We start from the raw sequence: 18,518 nt of genomic DNA on the forward strand, positions 1-18,518 counted from the left end.
TTCAGGTTTGTGTCTCAGTTTCTCGCCCACACAGACTGATTCCTGCTCACATCCAGAGAAGAGAAAAAAAAAAAAAAAAAAGTGAGGCAGAGGAAGGCCTGTCTCTCCTCTCAATTGTACACCACTTTAGATTTTCACCTCGAATTTCATTGAGACCCCCATCACGTCATGTTCTCAGCTCGTCATTTCTCCCCTTCTGAGAAGAGCTTTTCACTGGTTAAATGCAGCACTTGATAGGTTAGGTGCCTGGTGAAAATCGCAAATCCAAGTCCTTCACTGAACTTGATCACCGCTGAGATATCATCTTATCCTGCCCCGCGCTCTCATCACTTCAGCGATGCGTCTGTCTGCCCATTTTGCAGGGACGTGATTGCATCCTGCACTCAGCTATTTCTAGCAGTTGTGTATCTCATGGGCATCGTGTGTGTGTGTGTGTGCGCGGTCGCGTACATCTTCATCGTGCGTGGGTGTGAGTTCGCATGTGAAAGCGATGCACAGCAGAATGTATGCATGAGTTGCGAGTGTGAAAGCATAAAGCTGACCTTCAGAGTCGGGCTGTCTGCTTCCAACTGACCTTTTTTCCCTGATGGAAGACGCAGGGGTCAGGATGTGTACTCTCCAATTCCCAGGGATATGGCATTTCCATGACAACAGAAGCAAGACTGTTCAATTTTTTTTCTTAGGTGTTGCCTCCTCCCGTTTCCCCGAGAGGATTTTAGACCGAACAGTTACCCCAAACTAGTCAATCGCACCATCAAGTGAAACAAAGCTCGCCTTCATTACATATTCCAGCCCAGATCACCTCAACATGCATATATTCAGGGGATAATGTCCTCTTTGGGATGCTCAGGAATTCATCGCAGGGTAAAAATCAGTGCCATGTCTTAGCAATTTGGTGCTGGCATATGTTACTAGTCATCACTGAATGACTTTATCCTTATTTACTCTTTGCAGATAACTAGTAAAAAAAATATTAATTACAATAATGTAAATGAACTGTTTGCCTGCAGCACTGTTGGCAATAGTGCCTGCACAACTTATGAAGCCAAAAACGATCCCTGTCTATCCCTGACTATCTTATTTGCAGAATTTTCTCTGATCAGACAGAAGAGGCTCGATGATCAAAGATATATGTTACATTTGTAATTGCATAATTCATATTTCTGTCAAAGGAAAACATCAACCCAGCTCTCGTCCAACTCTCCCTCCCATGTGATCTTCTGTACTTACTGCATCGTAGTATGTATTTCACCAAAATAAGAGAGTGTGAAAGCAGAGACAACCTGCCAAGTGTTTTTTTTTTTTTTCTTCCCCTGTCTCCCTCTTGCTTGCTTGTTTCTTCCTTGTGCTTTTTTTATCATCACAACAGGTCATTTTATTCAGATACTCAGACAGGTCCTTCTGCTCTTTGTCTTATTGTGTTTAGGGTTTTGCCAGATTGATTTTGTCAGCCTCGCTGTTGGGCGAAACACAGCTTATTCTGGTTCAGCCACTGTGACCAAGCTTAGCGCTCAGCCTCCCCAGACTGCTGTCATCAGCACAAGCCGTGGCGCTACATCAGTGCCGTAATCGATCTGCCACCATGTCCTCTCGGAGAATTCTCTCACACCACAACACGAGTCTCTGTCTCCCACTCTCGTCCTTCTCCTTTCCCCGCCTCTTTTTTTTTTCTGTGTGTGCTTTATAATTAGCTAATTATTTGATTGTGTGCACCAGTCGTGGATAAATATTAGCAGTGTACACAGAGGCTGACTGGGGCAGACAGTGTGCGAATGAGCCTACATGTTTGTCTGGTTGAAGGAATTTCCCTGCATCTCTCATCAGTTTTTGATCTCGAGCAGAATACCAGTACATTAAAGAACTGCTTTTTTTTTTGACGCTATCTGATATTGCGGTTCCATGATTGCAAACCTTAAGTAAAAGTGCCTTTTTAACCATACTCAGCTCACCCAATTCCCCAAAGCGGATCTTCCTTTAACAGACTCTTCTCAAAACTGCGATGATATCTCTAAATTACTTTTGAGATGACCTTGAGGAAATTCAAATCACATTTGAATGTTTCCCTTTCCGGCGCAATTGGAAAGCATTTGGCTCGTCAAATTTTGAGCGACATCAAATGTGCCACAGGCGGTGGGAGCTGCCACCTTAGCAGTCAGTTCACTTGCTGCCACAGGACACACAGTGAAGCCACCTGCTAATGAGAACAGACACCCCTGCTGCAAACATAATTAGAAGGTGGGAAATCTATTCCAACTTTTGGAAACTGCTCAGATATTCAGTGTGATGGTTTGAAGACACATATTTGACTCTAATGACCATCTTGGTCTAAATTTACAATATTCTCTGCCCACACAGACGACGGTGATAGCTGAGCACATTTACCTGACAGCTGTGATTGAATTAGATTAAAATATGACACCTAGTATGATGTAGGAAACAGGCTTGCAAAACAAGTAACTAAGGATATTCACCCTTCTGGGCAATGAAACTGAATCCATTAATATTCTGTGGTTGAAGGCAGAAGAAGAATTCCTCATAGAGCTCTTGTATAATTATGAAGAAATTTAAAGAGACGCCCAGAAGTCTTAAATGCGAGAGCAGAGACGTGGCAGTCAGACCTCTCAGTCATTTGTTGAAGACGGATGTGCTGTTGTTGTGTACAACTAGAATGCGACATTGACTTAATCAGCCGTATGTCGTGTTGGGGAAGACATGTTGGGAGAACACTGTTAACCTCCTGTAGTGATCAGAATACAGTATGGATTTATTCCTCCCAAACTGTTGTTTGCTGGCGTTGTACATTCTATAACACCAAAAAGGTTGGAAAATGCTTCTTTTTTTTTTGCACATGGTTTGCCCCCGTCCTGCCTTCTATTTTTTGATGTCTCTTGAGAGAAAAAATGCTCATTACAAAACACTTCGCACCCTTTTCCTTCTTCCTCTTTGCCTGTCTTCATGAGGCATCCCCAGGGTGACTCCTTCACTTAGATGCAAAGAGTAGCAGTCCTCCACATCTCTCTGCACTTATCTCTTTTCTTCCAGCCCTGAACTGAGCATCCATTGTCATTGTTCGTGTTCGCTGCTCATGCTGGTTACAATGTGAACATTATTAGTATTAGTCCTTGAATGTATTCATCGACCTGCCACATCATATTGTACTCGCAATTTAACACAACTTTGTTCAAAATATAATTTGATGTAGCATGTGCTAGGGGAAAAAAATGCCATTAAAATGTCATTTTCTGTTATGCCTCTGGTGTTTTTTTTGTCCAGCAACTTTTGTTTTATTTCAAATAACCAATCAGCAATACGAGTCACACACATAAAGAGCACAGGATAGTGGGTCATGAACACAGTTGATTTCACAATTCGCTGCTACACAGATAAAAATATATCTAAAACCTTTTAAGCGGGGGTTAAAAAAGGATATTTGCTACAATGATGGCTGCATGTTAAACACATTTGTTGCTCTTTCTTACAGTTTCCTCTGTTGTCTTTTATTTCAGACTAAAGAGACCTCCATCTCCCTCAAAGACCATCAAAGACAGCTTTGCTAAATCACAGTAAATGCAAGACAAGCGGTGAATTGAAGTGAAACAGATTTCATGAGATGACAATTCATCCCTGCATTATTCAGCTGAAGGGCCGTCATCACGTAGACCCTGAAGAGGAAAGAAAGAGAAGGAAGCAGCTTCAGTAACTCCATAAATGGCCTCAGCACCCTGCAGGTGTCTCTGAGTGTGCCTAAAAAAAAATCAGTCGGACATGAGTGTTCCAACTAGTTACCAGGGACTGAGGGTCAATGTTGACAGAGGAGAAAAGATTGGAAGTAAAACCCAGATCCAGTTCAGTCAGCCTGGAGATGATAACGCCAATCAGTTGTCTTCGATCAGTAATCAAGAAGGTAGAGATTTGGTTGAAGACTCGGGGTACAGCGCAAGCTCCATTCCTCCTTTAGTTTCTCAGAGTGAATCCCCAGACAAGTTAGTAATCTGGGGCTCAGAGCAGCAATGCATGGAGCCTGACCTCAGACAGTTTGAGCTTTTGGAGCGGCAGGAGATACATACATTCTTGGGAAACAGAAGTCAGGAGGAAAATGAGGAGGAAGACGATGGAGGAAGTATAAGGGATGAAAAAGATGAAGGTCCCATGTCCATTTCCTCCAGTTCAACTGCCAGCTCTGCTTCGACTGGCGTGCGAAGAAATGACAACGACAGCAACAAAGTGGAGAGCAGAATACAGAGGGGCAAAGAGGTGCAGAAAAGGATTGCCTGTCATAGCACTGAAGAGCTTGACACATGTGTGACGGGTTCAATTGAGAAAAGGGACACCAGGTCAGGCAGGGAGAGACGGAAGGGAGGTCTGAAGGAGTCCAAGTCTGAGACAAATGTGTTTGTCTCCAGTCTGTCAGCTGTAGCTCTCAGTGGCAGCTTGTCTAGTGCTTTGGATAGTAGTGGAGAAACAACTCTCGTCTCTATGTCCAAGACCAACCCTTATCCCAATACCAACAACACTACCTCAGCCCACACCAGAAGAAGGGCAGCCCCTCTAGATGCCAATCAGAATTCTCCACCAACGCATGTTCAAGAAAAACATGGCTGTCCTCAATACTGCAGCCAGGATCAGAGAAATGAGGAAGGAAGTCATCACAGAAATGGATTGTCCTCTGATGGGGGGGTGGGTCAAAGGAGAAAGGCTGGATTTGACGACAGAGTTCTGCCCCCACGACGGCAACAGCTCGTCAGACCTCTCTGTCAGACAGAGATGGGAAGGTCAAGGAGCTTAGCAGAGGCCCATTCTCATCAAATCGAGACAGTTACGCCCTCATCCCTTCACCATTCTCCAGATTCACACAGTAATGGGTCAAACAGGAAGTTTACAAGATCATCTTTACGTGAACCATCGGATTTCTCCCATCTCTACAACACATCCATAGTCTCCCAGCTTCGACAGCCCGGCCAGGCATCCCAGAGGGAGGCTTCACCAGCGGATAAACAACCAGCAACAACTGCACGGCATAGCTCCAGTCCATCGAACCCTTCCACCTTAGAGAAGAGACCCCAGACTCAGCTCACATATAGAAGAAACTGCTCCAGTCCCAACAGGACTGGCGTTGACTCCAGGTCATCTACGCCTCCCCACTCCCCTCTCAGGACACCCCAGGGCTCACCACGCAGGCAACCCTCCATGTACCTCATTTCCAGGAATGTCTCTGGAGTGGTTCGACACATCCCATCAGGATGCAACCCTGCTGTACCAACATCAGCTCAGGGCTATGGCAACAGTTGCTTGAGAGCACCAGTCAAAACTAATATAAGCACAAGTGGAATCCCCAAAGCGCCTCTTAACAACCAGCAGAGCTCCCCCAACTCTAACCACAACTCCCCCAAAGAGAGCTCCCCATCACCCAAACTGAAGCCTAAAGGAGTTCGGCCCAAAATCATTACCTATGTCCGAAAGAATCCTCAGTTCAAGCCCCAGGCTTCTGACGGTCCTTATCAGGTATCTTCTCTACCATCCAGGCTGTCTACATACACCCACAGCCAAACACCCACATCCTTCAAAGACACACCTAAAGATCCCTCCAAGCCTGACGCAGAAACCCGAGGAGCCCCAGTACTTAGTGCCTCCAATCTGCTGTATGACAAGTACCGCCAAGAGATGCAAGCGAACAGTTTCCCGTCAGGAATGATGAGCAGGAATATCAGGGCTCCTGGACACACAAACACTGTCCCCCCTGCACACACACACAGCCACACTGCACCCCCGAAACTGGGCAGCAAAGCAGACAACTTCTACGGGACACCATCAGAGGTGAGCATTGTGTACAGGCCTTACCTTCTAAAAGAAATATTTATCACAAGGAGGAAGCTTATTTTGATCTCTGTTGAAGATGGACTTCTGTACTCATTTTCAGTCAACAAAGCATTATCTGACTTGCTGAGATCCAGTGCAGTCCACCATCCCAAGTACATTTACTCAAACAAGAAGAAAAGAATGAACTTTTAATGGTTCCTGCATCAATAAGCATTAGCTAATTACTGTAAAATATACAGTGTGTCGTATGCTGTATATTAAGTGCAAAGTCAAACCCCTTCTATTAATTTTGTTGACTCTGCATACCAATTTCTCCGGCTGATGCCCATTCCTTATATCACAGCTTATGTATAATTGATCACAGATCTTCTGCATTTTATTCCCACTCTCAGAAGAGCCGCTCATTATCTCTTTAAAATCATTCCTTATTGATTCTGATAAAATAGCTTCATTTGGCATTTATATTCATATGCCGTCAAACACGAACATGTGGAAATGAATAGTTAATGCTTGCTGAGGCACAAAGCCCACAGGGACAGGACAATTCTCAGTGCTTCATATGACATTTCATGTATGTTAGCATTTTGCATAGTACATGGTAACGCTGTTGAGAGACAGAACTCTATTAAACAGTTTACATTATGGATCTCAGTTTCCCTGCAGGGCTGTGTTGCATTTCCTTTTAGAGTTAATAAAGGCTGACTCGTTGTGTTATATGTTGCACTCACAATGCAGCAGAGTTCAGAGCTAAAGAAAACAATGCCGGCTTTTTGTAGTGTTTGCTATTCGATTACTGGGTCCATCAAATGCTTTGCACAAAATGAAACCCGTCATGGCAGCCAGACTTTGTTGTTAAACACAACAATATGTAAATGACTGCCAGTAGAAAATCCTACTTGGTTCCCATTTTACATACACTGTGTACAGTTCCTATAAAAAAGAATTCATCCCCGTTGGAGGTTTTCCCCTTTGTTTGCATTTCAACATAAAAGCATGATTCATTTAATTTGGCTTTTGTGACAGCAATTTACAAAAAAAGGATTATTTCATCCCAAAGTGAAAACATATTTTTACAATGTGAAGTCAGCATATGAAAACTAGAAAACATAAAATAAGTGATAGGTATAGGGGTTGGTATTCACCGGGTTTAAAGTGACTCATCTACTTCAACAAGCCGTCCTCAAAAACAGAGTGACTATATAAGAAAGAGATAAATGAGGGAGGCCACGAAGACAGCTATGACTACTTAGAGTGTTTTCAGGGTTTTTTTGGGGGGTAAATTCTATACAAAAGCAAAAATTATATTGACCATCTTTTGTTGAAAAGTAATAATCTGAGAGAACATCCAAGGGAGTGAATACTTGTTATAGATACGATAAATCTTTGAATCAATATTTAGTTGTAATCCCCATTTGAAATACTGTATTTCTTTTACCATAAGAAGAATTAACAGGGTCTTTTGGTATGATTTACCTGTACAATAATGACTTCAGAGTGAGACATCAGTTATCTTGAGGGCATTTTTAAGGTAGTTTATTCTTTTTGATTTCTAGGTGGGAAGATCCACCAGTTTTAAAGGCAGCTCTCCTGAAGATGCACTTCAGGCCAGGACGGCTGCTCAGGCTGGAGGGAGCGGCAGCCTCTTGCGCTCTGGCCGAGGTCTGCGTCTGGGCCTGGGAGCCGTCGCCAGGACGACTACAGGCTCAGCCAAGGGCCGAGGACCGAGTCAAGGCCAGAGGTCAACACTGGTCTTCAGCCAGCCAGTCCAACCTGTCAGCCCAGCGACCAGTCAGAAAGGCCAAGATAACACCGGTAAATTAAACATTTCTTCTTGTTATGTTTCTTAAACTGGATTTGCATTCCCACACAGATAGAATACCAGATGCAGACGGTTTCTTAGGAGCTACAGTATGTGTCAGATAGTATTTCAGCAAACCCAAAATTTTACAAGCTAGAGTGCAGGCTTATCTTTCTTCTCCTAGGCATCATCGGGCAGTTGTGGGACCTTCTCTCCTTCGACTTGGCCCAAGATGAAGGCGGCTCATTAAAATGCATTCTCTGAGATTAATTTTGGCTGATCTGATTGGGAGAGATCGTCCGAGGGGACTCATTTTTTGGCTGCCATCTACAAAACAAAACAAATAAATAACTGCTCACACTTTCTCTCTTCACACACTGCAAATTTCTAATTCAGATGATTCAGATACCACCACTGACTGTTTAACTCAGATTTATGCCGCTGCTCAACCGTCAATGGAATATCGTATGAGTATGACATTTTCTCATCACCCTGCACACTGCTGGAAGGCTATGCCGTTTATCGCCTCCACGCTTATTTGATGTGGTCTGTCCCCGAGTGTGGTGCTCACCCGGACACACAGTAGAAATACACAGAGACGTGCATATATACACTTACATGTGTATATGTGTATATATATATATATATACACACACACACAGCCTTAAAACTGTACACACAGAATTGATCAGCATAGTGTTATGATGTGCCAAGCTTCCTTATCATAATCCCTATTAATACATATGCATAGTGTCTCCGTGCTGCTTGGCCCCTCTGGGAACTGCAAGCTTTGAAGTGCAAAGCAATTAACGCTTAAGTAATGTCAGTATCTTCCTGCTGAAGTCATCCTTACCCGATGCACATTGCATGGATAAACACCGGTTAAAATACTGTTTAGTGTAGCATTGGTCAGCATTGTGTGTATCAGCGTTTGTCTTTGTATATAATCTAATTGAGGGATTTCCTGCTGGGCTTTTTTTTTTTTTTGCAGGTCGTATTTCTCATTCGTATTCTGGAGAAATCTGAGATGTAATCTTTCTTTTTCTTTTGTCCTGTTCTCGACTGCGAATTACAACTTTTTAGCCTTTTGTCAGTATGAATCACCTTTAAGTCTGTCATACACACATTAAAGCAATTACACTGTATAGCTATTGTACAGCTGTCAAACTGCTGTTCCTGTTCACATAATTACAGAGTAGATTTTAAGTTCTTCATTGTTATGATAATGAGGGCCGTCCACTTGCGTGACAAGACGTTTGCATTAAAGTCTGCAGTAACTTCTGCATGCTGAAGCTCTCATCCACCCCTTCTTTAAAGCCCATGCTTTGCTCCAGTAGCGCCAGTGAGATTGCAATGCAGTCAGGTATTAAATTTATTAGCATGCAATTTAACGCTTTGTGTAGGAAATTCATGTGGGTTGTCGCTGCTAACTTCTGGCTGTGATTAAAATCAGCTGGTCATTATAGTACTTTTCCCAGCTGTCTGTCCCATTGACTTTCCTGGACGTAATTTACATAATTAACCCAAAGTTAGGATGCTCTTGCTTTCTCTCATAGCTGATAAAAAAGTGGTTTTATTCAAATCCTTGGAGCAGAGGAAAACACCTGGGTGTCATGGTTTCTGAGCGCCACTTTATCTGGTAGAATGTATTGTTGCAGGTCTATTGTACGGAATGAAAAAGAGACGAATATAAAAGAAAGCACGAAGAAAGAGAAAAAAATAAGTTTGGAGAATAGGATACAGTGAAATGCAAGATGAGACAAGGACAGTCAATGTCATTTTAGAAAGCGAACCCTTGTTTCTTTTTTTTTGGTTGTTATGAATAATGTGTGTTTTCATTTAGCAGGAGCCTGTGTCTGTAATATCTAGGCTAAGGCGGATGTTTGCCAGGCTCACTTCTCTCCCTCGACTCTCAGAGGGGGACGCGTGGAGTAAGGAATTGGGGGGTTGGAGGGGGCAGGATGGAAATGAGGGCATTTATCTTTAATGATCCTGACCTTCTCACTCTAGAGGAGCAAGCTTCAATCTAATAAACAGGCCGTTCGGCACGCAGGCAGATACTGAAGGATGGAGGAAAGAGGTGATAAGTGTGATATCGTGATGCTGGAGGGAGGGGGGTTACACTGGAGACTTTTTTCCTCCCTCTTTCTGCCCCACTTTTTCCTCTGTCTACAAACAGAGCTTGCATTCTCCCTCTCGAAGTTTTTTTTTTTTCATTTTCCTCTCGTCCTGATGTGTTGGGTAGCATGCACTGTAGCACACAGCTGTGCCAAATGGAGAGGAAAGGAGGGCTGCCTACCTTATCTCTGCAGCCAGCAGGGGATAATGCTCTTCTTCTGCCCAGGATCTAGACCTTGTACTGCAGGCTGGGGTAGCCAAGATGGGGCTTTCATCCAAGGCCTGAGGATTTGCCCACTGCCCACTGTGTCCATGTGTGTGTACGTGTGCAGCCATGGTTGTTCATGCCTGCACATTTCATCTGTTTTGCTGTTGGAAACCATAGATTACTGAGTGGGAAGATTTCTCCCCATTGCTCTCTGACAATAGCTGCCACTGTGGGACTATGATTACTTTTTCATCCTCACTTTGTCTCTTTGACTCCCTGTATTTTCTCTCTCTTTCTCTGTGAAGACGTTCTCTCTCTTTTTCATTTTCTTGACACCTTTCATTTCGGCCTTCTTTAAAGTCTGGAAACCTGGATCGCAGGACCACAGCCGACTGCAGTTAGAATCATTACAAAGACAAGGAATCACTAATAAAGCACTCGACTAAAACACATGCAAATCGCGTTTAAGAAAGCTTTACCACCCATGCCTTAAACCCGTGAGTGTCACACTGAATGTCATAGCAGCACCGGCGTTAGAAAAACTGTTGGCCACTAGCCCAGTCTGAAAGCATGAACAGAGCCAAACACAGCTGTTCACAGGTTGTTGTGTGTATAGTTATTATATTTGTTTGCTGTAGCAGTCGGAGTCGTAACACAGCAAAGTTTCCGGTGCCCACTGAGAGCTTAGTCAACACAGTATGATGAATGACTCGCAGGGGAAATAAACATTATAGCTGTGCTGAATAATCTGCATATATTTCGCTTAATGAGTTAAGTTGCACGGAAGCAATCTTGCATCGTAATCTTCATGACGCTCAAACAAAAGGATCATAAATGCAGCAAATTACCAGATAAGATGTTAACCGTGGTTTGTCTGGTCACCTGAGGATCCCATGTGTAGATTTAACATGTTTTTTTTGTTTGTGTTATGCTTTTGCTATCAGATGACCAGGTCTTTACCCATCACGCCCCTGCCGCTCCTCCTCCTGCCCCGACGGCAGCAGCCCAGCCTCAGGCTGCAGCCTCCAGGTCTCTGCTTCCCAAAGCGAGCCAGTCGGGCCTGCGTCCCCCAGGCTACAGCTCCAGCCGCCTCCCCGCCGGCCGCCTGGCAGCTTTCGGCTTTGTCAGGAGCTCCAGCGTCTCCTCCGTCTCGTCCGCCCACTCTGCTGACAGCACACAGAGTGACCCCTGCAGGACAGCTCACCGTGAGTCAGCTCAGTGCAAAATCTGTTGACACCAGTCTCTACCCTTTTTTTTTTTTGCTTTATTTTCAGGAATATCTTTTTAACAATCTCCCTTTATTAATCTGTTAATTTCACCAGTGCGCTCACCACTACAGCACAAGTGCACTGTCATAATCATTATACTGTTTTTATTGCCCTCTTCTATGAATTCCCCTCATGAATATGGTTTGCATAAACAGCCCCCTCCCACATTCATTATGTTGCAGTTTGCCTTCGCTTTCTGAGCTCCTCCCTACTTACAGTTTCTCTCTGTATTTAAGTTCCGTGTGATTAACGGACGCAGAGCTTGAGAGGTCCATTTTCTACAGCACATAATAGTTGTTATTAACTGGGTGCTATGATTAGAAACAGTTTAAATGCATCCAAGTTTCAGCATGTGTTTGATCATGCTTAACCTAAATAATCAACTACAATCATTCAAAACATGACATTGGCGCTAATTGCTCGATTTGCTCGTGACTGAAGGGTGATGACTTTCCCACTGTTTACTGCAACAGTGATAATCCACTGATTCATACCTCCTCCAGCTCATCCTGTAACCACCTTCTCTTCTTAAATATATGTAAAAATAACACATGATGTCATTCCCCAGACTCATCAGTAATTTAACAGGCTCCTAACTAGGTCTGTGCTGCACATTCTGTCAGCGTTAGCAGAGATAACCCAATGCTTGACTTGCATCGCTGCCGACTGAACCGGGGGGCGAGAATTGCTTCGTTTTCACAGTTGCGGGAGGACTGCAAGTCTTTACAGCTGTGATCTCGATGCTGCTTGGCAGGCCGGTTGGTTAGTTGGCTGAATTTTGTGGTAGCTGCATGTGTATTTAATGTGACCTACATAGGGAACGCTTGCTCTTCCTCTCCCAGTTACAGTTGACGTAAGCACCTCCACTCTCACGCACGTCAGGCCCCCCCTGTTATGTCATCACTCCTTTCCCTCGTTCCCCCCCTTTTGTAGTCCTGCTTGATTTTTTTTTTTTTTATCCTTCTTATCTTTCTCCCATTGGTTGAAAATGAATGCAAACTGTGCGGTGTTGTGGGGGAGGCACCGTTTCAGCTGTTGTCAAGAAGGGAAAACAGGAATCCCTTGGGTCTCCTGAACAGAATGTGTTTATTTTTAAAATAAATGGCATAAATATAGAAGTTCCATCTTCTTACAAAGCTAGTCGTGTCTATTTCAGGCGCATACACTTGTTTTATAATCCCTTTTATCAGTGATTCCTCCATGGTTGGGCAAAAACATAGAAGAAATAGAAGAAAAATCACTGAGTGGAGCTCTAATTGGAAAAAATGTGTTGACGCACGAATGTGAAAATAAAGAGTTCATTTGCAAAAACTGATAACTCCATCTTTATAAAGCTTCAGAAAACCCACTTTTCCATCGTCTACCTGAGACAATATCAATCAAACTTAAGTTATCTCTATTTTATTCATGTCATTTCTACTGAGTCAAATCCACTCGACTTCAGTTTGATTGATATTATCTCAAGCAAACAACAAAAAAGAAGTTTTCTGAAAATCTACAAAAATGTTTTTGCAAATGAACTCTTCAAATATTAATTCTGTTGATAATTCATGGATTGTTTAGGTCATGTTTTAAGCAAATTTTCCGAGTATTTACAAGACCATCCATCCATTCGCAATGCTCTTTTTAACCTGTGGAGGGTCACAGGTCAGCAAAGAAAAGACAACCACGCACACTCAAAATAATACCTACAAGGAATTTAGAATTTTAAATATCATGCATGACTTTGGAGTGTGGGAGAAACCCATGCAGGCACAGAGAGAATATACAAACCCCCCAGCTGGCCAGCACATTCAAACCCAGAACCTTCTTGCTGAGAGGCACCACCATTTACAAATTCCAACCCCTTTAAATATGAATATTTGCTGTCTTTCTCTTGTTGTCATATTAGGCTGGATATCTTGGATTTTTTTAAACTTTGCATAATGTGATAAAAGAAGCAACATGAAGCTGACAACTTTTTGAAACTGTGATGTGAAATTTTGCATTGATCGATTTAAACAATCAGTCAAATCATAAAAAGCAGATTGGTTCAGTTGCTGGTTGTGTATCAGTAGCAAGATGCAAGGCCCCCGTTTTTCTAATCTTTTTAGTATTCTTTTTTAAGTATTCTAGTTCTTTTCTTTCCTACGTAAATCACCTACACATGTGACACACATTTCAACCACACTGGATTTTCCACCAACTTGAATTCTCAGCAAAACCTATTTTACAGTTTCCTCCTCCTTAATTGTAAACTTCTTACCTCCTACATAACTTTGCCAATTGCTCAAAGTGCCACCACTCTCCAGCGTTAAAGTAGATGTGAGAGAAGCATACAGCAGAACAGTGATGTGCTGAAACACTTTCACTGCATTTTGGTAGTTACATTTCACCAACTGCTCCTCAGAGTTTTATATGTAGATGTTTTTGTTTCTATATTCTCAACTCAGCTTTATTTATAAAGCACTTTAACGCAACAAAAGTTGAACCAAAGTGCTGAACACAAAATATAAAACAGTTTATATATTATATTGGTTAGTTGCTGGAGACAAATCCAACATAAACTTCAGTAATGAGTTTATTCCTGCCTTTCCTCCATATGATAGCTTCATCTGTTCTGTTCTTTTTCAAGCAAATGACCTCACGAATATTAATATCATGAATCAGTGTAATGAGATGAAGTCTCTGCTGCACCACTCTGGCTCAAAATCACAAGTTCATTTTCAGCAACACACATTGGACTTAATTTCGCTGTAACAAGTGCATCCACTCAATCATCAAAATAAGCATTCAGAGTGTACCGAACCGCTTTCTCGTCAGTGGCATTGTCTATTTAAAAATGCTGGCAATATGAATGTGCAGATTTGCTCCAGTAGCCTATCAACCCCCCAGTTCAACACTCCACGGGCAGTTTGACCACTTTATAAATATTACACATGTAAAAACACACACACACACTCTCACGCGCTCACAAAGCGCAGGGAGACCTGCCAACACAGCGCTGAAGACTAAAAGTTTTTTAAAGTAGCGCCTGTAGCAGAATGTTCCTCCTCCTGCTGTTGAAGCTTGCTGCTGCTGCTCAGAGCACAGTGGAACCAAAATGGAATCAAGGATGATAGACATGAGAGGGAAAAGATTAAGCGCCTTTGATGTTCATTTCGGTGTGTGTGTGTGTGTGTGTGTGTTTGTGTGTCAGACAGTGAGAGAGAGAGGCAGGAGGGGAAAGCAGGAACATTTACTTCCACTTTCGACTCTATGTGGCGCCTGTGACCTTTATCGGTGAGGCATTTGAACTCTTCGCTCGGCTTGAACCCTCCAGACTAAATTGGGCTTGACTGTAGATCCTTCTCTGTCTGGCTCCCGCTGTGTGAGCACTTGATGAGCTTTAAACAGAAGGTTGTCTGATGTCTTCTTTTTTTTCCCTTCCTGTCTAATCTTTCTTTAGGATATTGGGGAAACTTTTAAAGTCGTACCAGCGCTTGTCTCTTTTGGACCTGGATTGAGTTGTCACGCGTTTGACGCACTCAGATTGTTCCCTGCAACCATTGCTGTGTATGAGTTGTCAAACATTAGTCAGAGCCTGAACCTCAAAGTTTAACTGCTGCGTGATGTTGAGTTTTTTAAAATTTTTATAAAGCTGACAAAACAAGGATGACGTTTCCTTTAAAGTTGAGCCTTTCCCCGATTTAAATTTTAGATGTTGTCAATTTTACCTCAAAATAATTTTCATTTCCTTATATATCCCAAAGCACTGTGTGAAACATTTAAAATGTCAGAAATGTGTGTTTGCGATACCTGATTTCCCTCTTCTACCCTGGGATCTTTTGCCCCCCTCCCCCCCACTCGCTGCGCTCCAACTTGGATCAAAGAACAGACAGACTGACAGATGAGTTTTCACACATCCTTCCATCACGGATGTCAGGGGAGCCGCGGCAACCCGGTACCTATACTCGCGCAGAGAGAAGAAAGGCCAAGCTCAGTTGCTCGTTTTCCCCATTGATCAGCAAGCAAAACGGACTCCATTAGGGCTCTGGATGGTACAGATAGAAGGAATCATTAAGGAGTAGAGCAACGGGGTGGAAATGATTGCAAGGCTCTGGTAAAGTGGGTTACAGCCGAAAATCCCAAGAGTTTATGCTTCCCACTGTTGCAGTTCGTCAACCTGCTCTGATCGTGGGGTTATGGGTGCGTACGTGTGCATTGTGTGTATGTAAAAGAAATAAAGAAGTAAAGCAGCTGACAGCTTATTCTGTTCCATATTGTCAACACCATTCAACTGTATTGGAGAAAGAAAAGTTGTACTTTATATGAAAAAATTGGGGAAATAAAACAACAATTATTCGCATATTTTTGCAATTATTTGCAGCAAGCGATGATATCATGTGCATTTCTGTATTTAGAAACACCCACACATTAGGGTCACATTGAGTCAAACTGTAGAGTTGATTGATTCTTATCGTCTGTTTGCACAAGTGTGCGTGTGTTAGTCTTGCATAGAGGGGGGCTGTGGGATTATGACATTGATTAGCCATTAGCCCAATCCACGCTTCAGCCCAGGCGTTGACATAAGGTGCTTCATGAATGCGAGTGTGTGCGCATTACAGAGCATGGGTGCTCTCATGCATGTAAGATGCAGGGTGTGATTGACAGACTGTGTTACATAGCTGAGAGGAGAATCCAACAGGAGGAGGCCGATGAAGCCTGCATGTTTGAGCCACACTGACTCCATGATGGAAACTCAATCGCCAAAGCAAACAGTATCATCACCTCTGTCTTTCTTTTTTTCTCTCAAGGTGATAGTGTAATAAGGGGGGAAATCAAATAAAAAAAAGGGAGAACTAAGCAGACAGCTGAGGGAAGACGACGAAGAACCGAAAGGAGATGGAGCGTTACAACCAAATCCGATGAGTCAAAATGAGCAAAGGGGGAGAGAGGAAGGGAGAATGTGACAAGGGGAGGCAAAAAAAAAAAAAAGAACGGAAAGAGAGGCATGGAGAGATCAACGCAGGGAGGAGAGTCGATGCCATACCCCAGATGCCATGGCTCAGATCTGGTCTGTGACTCATGCTAGCTCCCTGTGAACAGATGGTTTCTGTGGTGCATGTGCGCACACAGTTATGCACAAACGTGTACACACAAACACACACTGGAGTCGAGCAGCAAATTAGATGGGCCAATTAGATATGGCTGCCATTCTGTGGCTGAGAAGAGAGAAAACTAACATGGCAGAAGCTTATTGAAGCGGCGGAGCTGTGACAGTGAGGATGGGCTCAATGGGCCTGTTCATTAACTGATAAACTCTCAATGTATTTCATCCAGCTCCCTGTTAATCATATTCATGAGCTTAACTGATGGTCCAGATTGACAAAAACAGGTACACTGGAATCAGATGAACTTTCATACGCTCAGTCTAAGCTTTCACTCTTCGTCTCACCCAGACACTGATTGTAGTTGGTTAGCTTACAGGTTTAGTTTTAATTAAAACAGTCTTAAGCTGCCATGTTTTTTTTTCTCATGTCCCGTAATTATTCAGGAGACAGAATCCTTGTTCTTCATCCGCTTTCCTACCGAGCAACCCCTCATTACCGTCTACATTGTCATTTCCTTTTTATTCTTCATCATCATCATGTAGAGGCTTTTCTCCCTGGCTTCGATAATATTCTCAGTCTGGTGTTTCCTCCGAACAAAGAGCGGAAAAATTGTTTTCATTCTGTGAGCGTTTAGCTTCCGCATTAGCTCTCACTGTTTTCAATTATTTTCCACTTTGCTTCAGTTTATGCACTGCTGTCTTCCTCAGAACAAGCAGGTAGCTTCTGTAAATATCCTTTTAATGGGATAATTGTGGGGAAACATCGGTAACACTGTGCAAAGTGGAAACATTTTGGAATAATAAGACATGAAATGAGGATGAACTGTTTTGCGAAGACACTCTTGACGGTAAATTGTTGGGAATATTTGATGCCTAATGCTTTATTCACAATATGTTTCCACCTGACTAGAGACCCATATCAGCCAATAGGTATTTGTTATCTCTCGTGCTCATTTTCATCATTTTCTTTACTGTTAGTGCCTCATTATGTTTTTTTTTTTTTTTTATTCCACACAGCTCATGAAACTGGATTGCAACAGACTCAAAAAGCTAATTTCATCACTTTCATTTCCCAAAAGGATGTACAGAAGTAGAAATCTCAGTGCTGTTATCAGATGCATCACCTGTGGGATGTGTGTCTTTATATGTGCCTGAATTATATTAAACAATCAAACTAAAACCTAAAAGCGTAATCATACCCTATGTGATTTGTCAATACTCAAAAGGAAATGCGATTCAGCCTGTAGCTGGAAAACACCAAATACAAGCTTTTGAAGATCCATCGGCTATGTTTTGTTCCTCCATAGAATTGAACTGGCTCTTTAATGTTATATCAAAAGCCTTAGTAACTGTGCTAAATTTACCACAGCACGCTTCATAGTGCGCGCGGATCGTGTTTGTGTAAAAAAAAAAAAACTGTCAGTTTCTAGAAGGCTGATGCACATTTATACAGCAGACAGGATTGTGGTGGTGAAAAAAAAAACATGTATTAACCTGTTATATTGAATGAGTAATGGCTGGAGACAGAGGCCAAGCACCGCTAAAAGAGTGCAGATATCCTCTTTTCACTGTAGCTTTATTGAGGGAGATGATCATTTTATGCAGCTTGCGAGCACAAGCTGAAAGAAAGATGCAGCATAAAGCTTAGCTTTTATGGGAGTCTTCTGTAAATCTGGCCTCTGGTGCCTCCTTCATGGACACTTCAGCAGCGATGAGTCTGGCCGTCGCCGCCTTTTTGAACAGTTCCTTTTGCTGCCGTCTCGCTCCATCCCAGTCATTCAGCTATTTTTTTTTACCTTCTTTCCTGATTACATTTGATATTTTCACAACTGCTCTTCTGTTCTCGAGTCTCTCCTTAGTAGGGATACTTCACTTCAAACCCAGAGCCCGGCAGCAGTATTGTATGGTTGTTGTATGTCCTTAAAATTGAACTTTATCTGCCATAAAATTGCCATTTGACTGGTTCTAGTAAATGCTTGTTTCTTTACAGAGGAACATCACTCTCTTGTTGACCATGAAAGGAGAGATACTTCACATGTCCTTTTAGTAGGAATGAACCTTTAATCTCTTGACATCTGGGTCCTTAGGGAGCAGAGGAGGCCTGACGCTGCTACAGCCTCAGTGTTATCATCTAATCTATCTCTCCCTCCGTCCACAAGCCCGGTCCTGCCTCTGCAGTGCCATTAGTTTGAGCTTTATGTATTCAGATTTACCCTTGACTTTGACACACAACACCGC

The 18,518-nt window shown here is 42.8% G+C and overlaps 1 protein-coding gene across 1 annotated transcript in view; it reads left to right on the top strand.

Moving 5' to 3' along the window:
- The first annotated feature begins 3,765 nt into the window (after positions 1–3,765).
- mtus2a (microtubule associated tumor suppressor candidate 2a) overlaps positions 3,766–18,518 on the top strand; it is a 30,927-nt gene continuing 16,174 nt past the window's right edge. Inside the window, exons 1-4 of the mRNA XM_008277893.1 lie at positions 3,766–5,711; positions 5,754–5,814; positions 7,371–7,629; positions 10,886–11,159. Coding sequence (XP_008276115.1) covers positions 3,766–5,711; positions 5,754–5,814; positions 7,371–7,629; positions 10,886–11,159 — 2,540 coding nt within the window. The remainder of the gene's footprint in view (positions 5,712–5,753; positions 5,815–7,370; positions 7,630–10,885; positions 11,160–18,518) is intronic.

Source organism: Stegastes partitus, unplaced genomic scaffold (genome assembly GCF_000690725.1).
Source record: "Stegastes partitus isolate 25-593 unplaced genomic scaffold, Stegastes_partitus-1.0.2 Scaffold109, whole genome shotgun sequence".
NCBI lineage: Eukaryota > Metazoa > Chordata > Actinopteri > Pomacentridae > Stegastes > Stegastes partitus.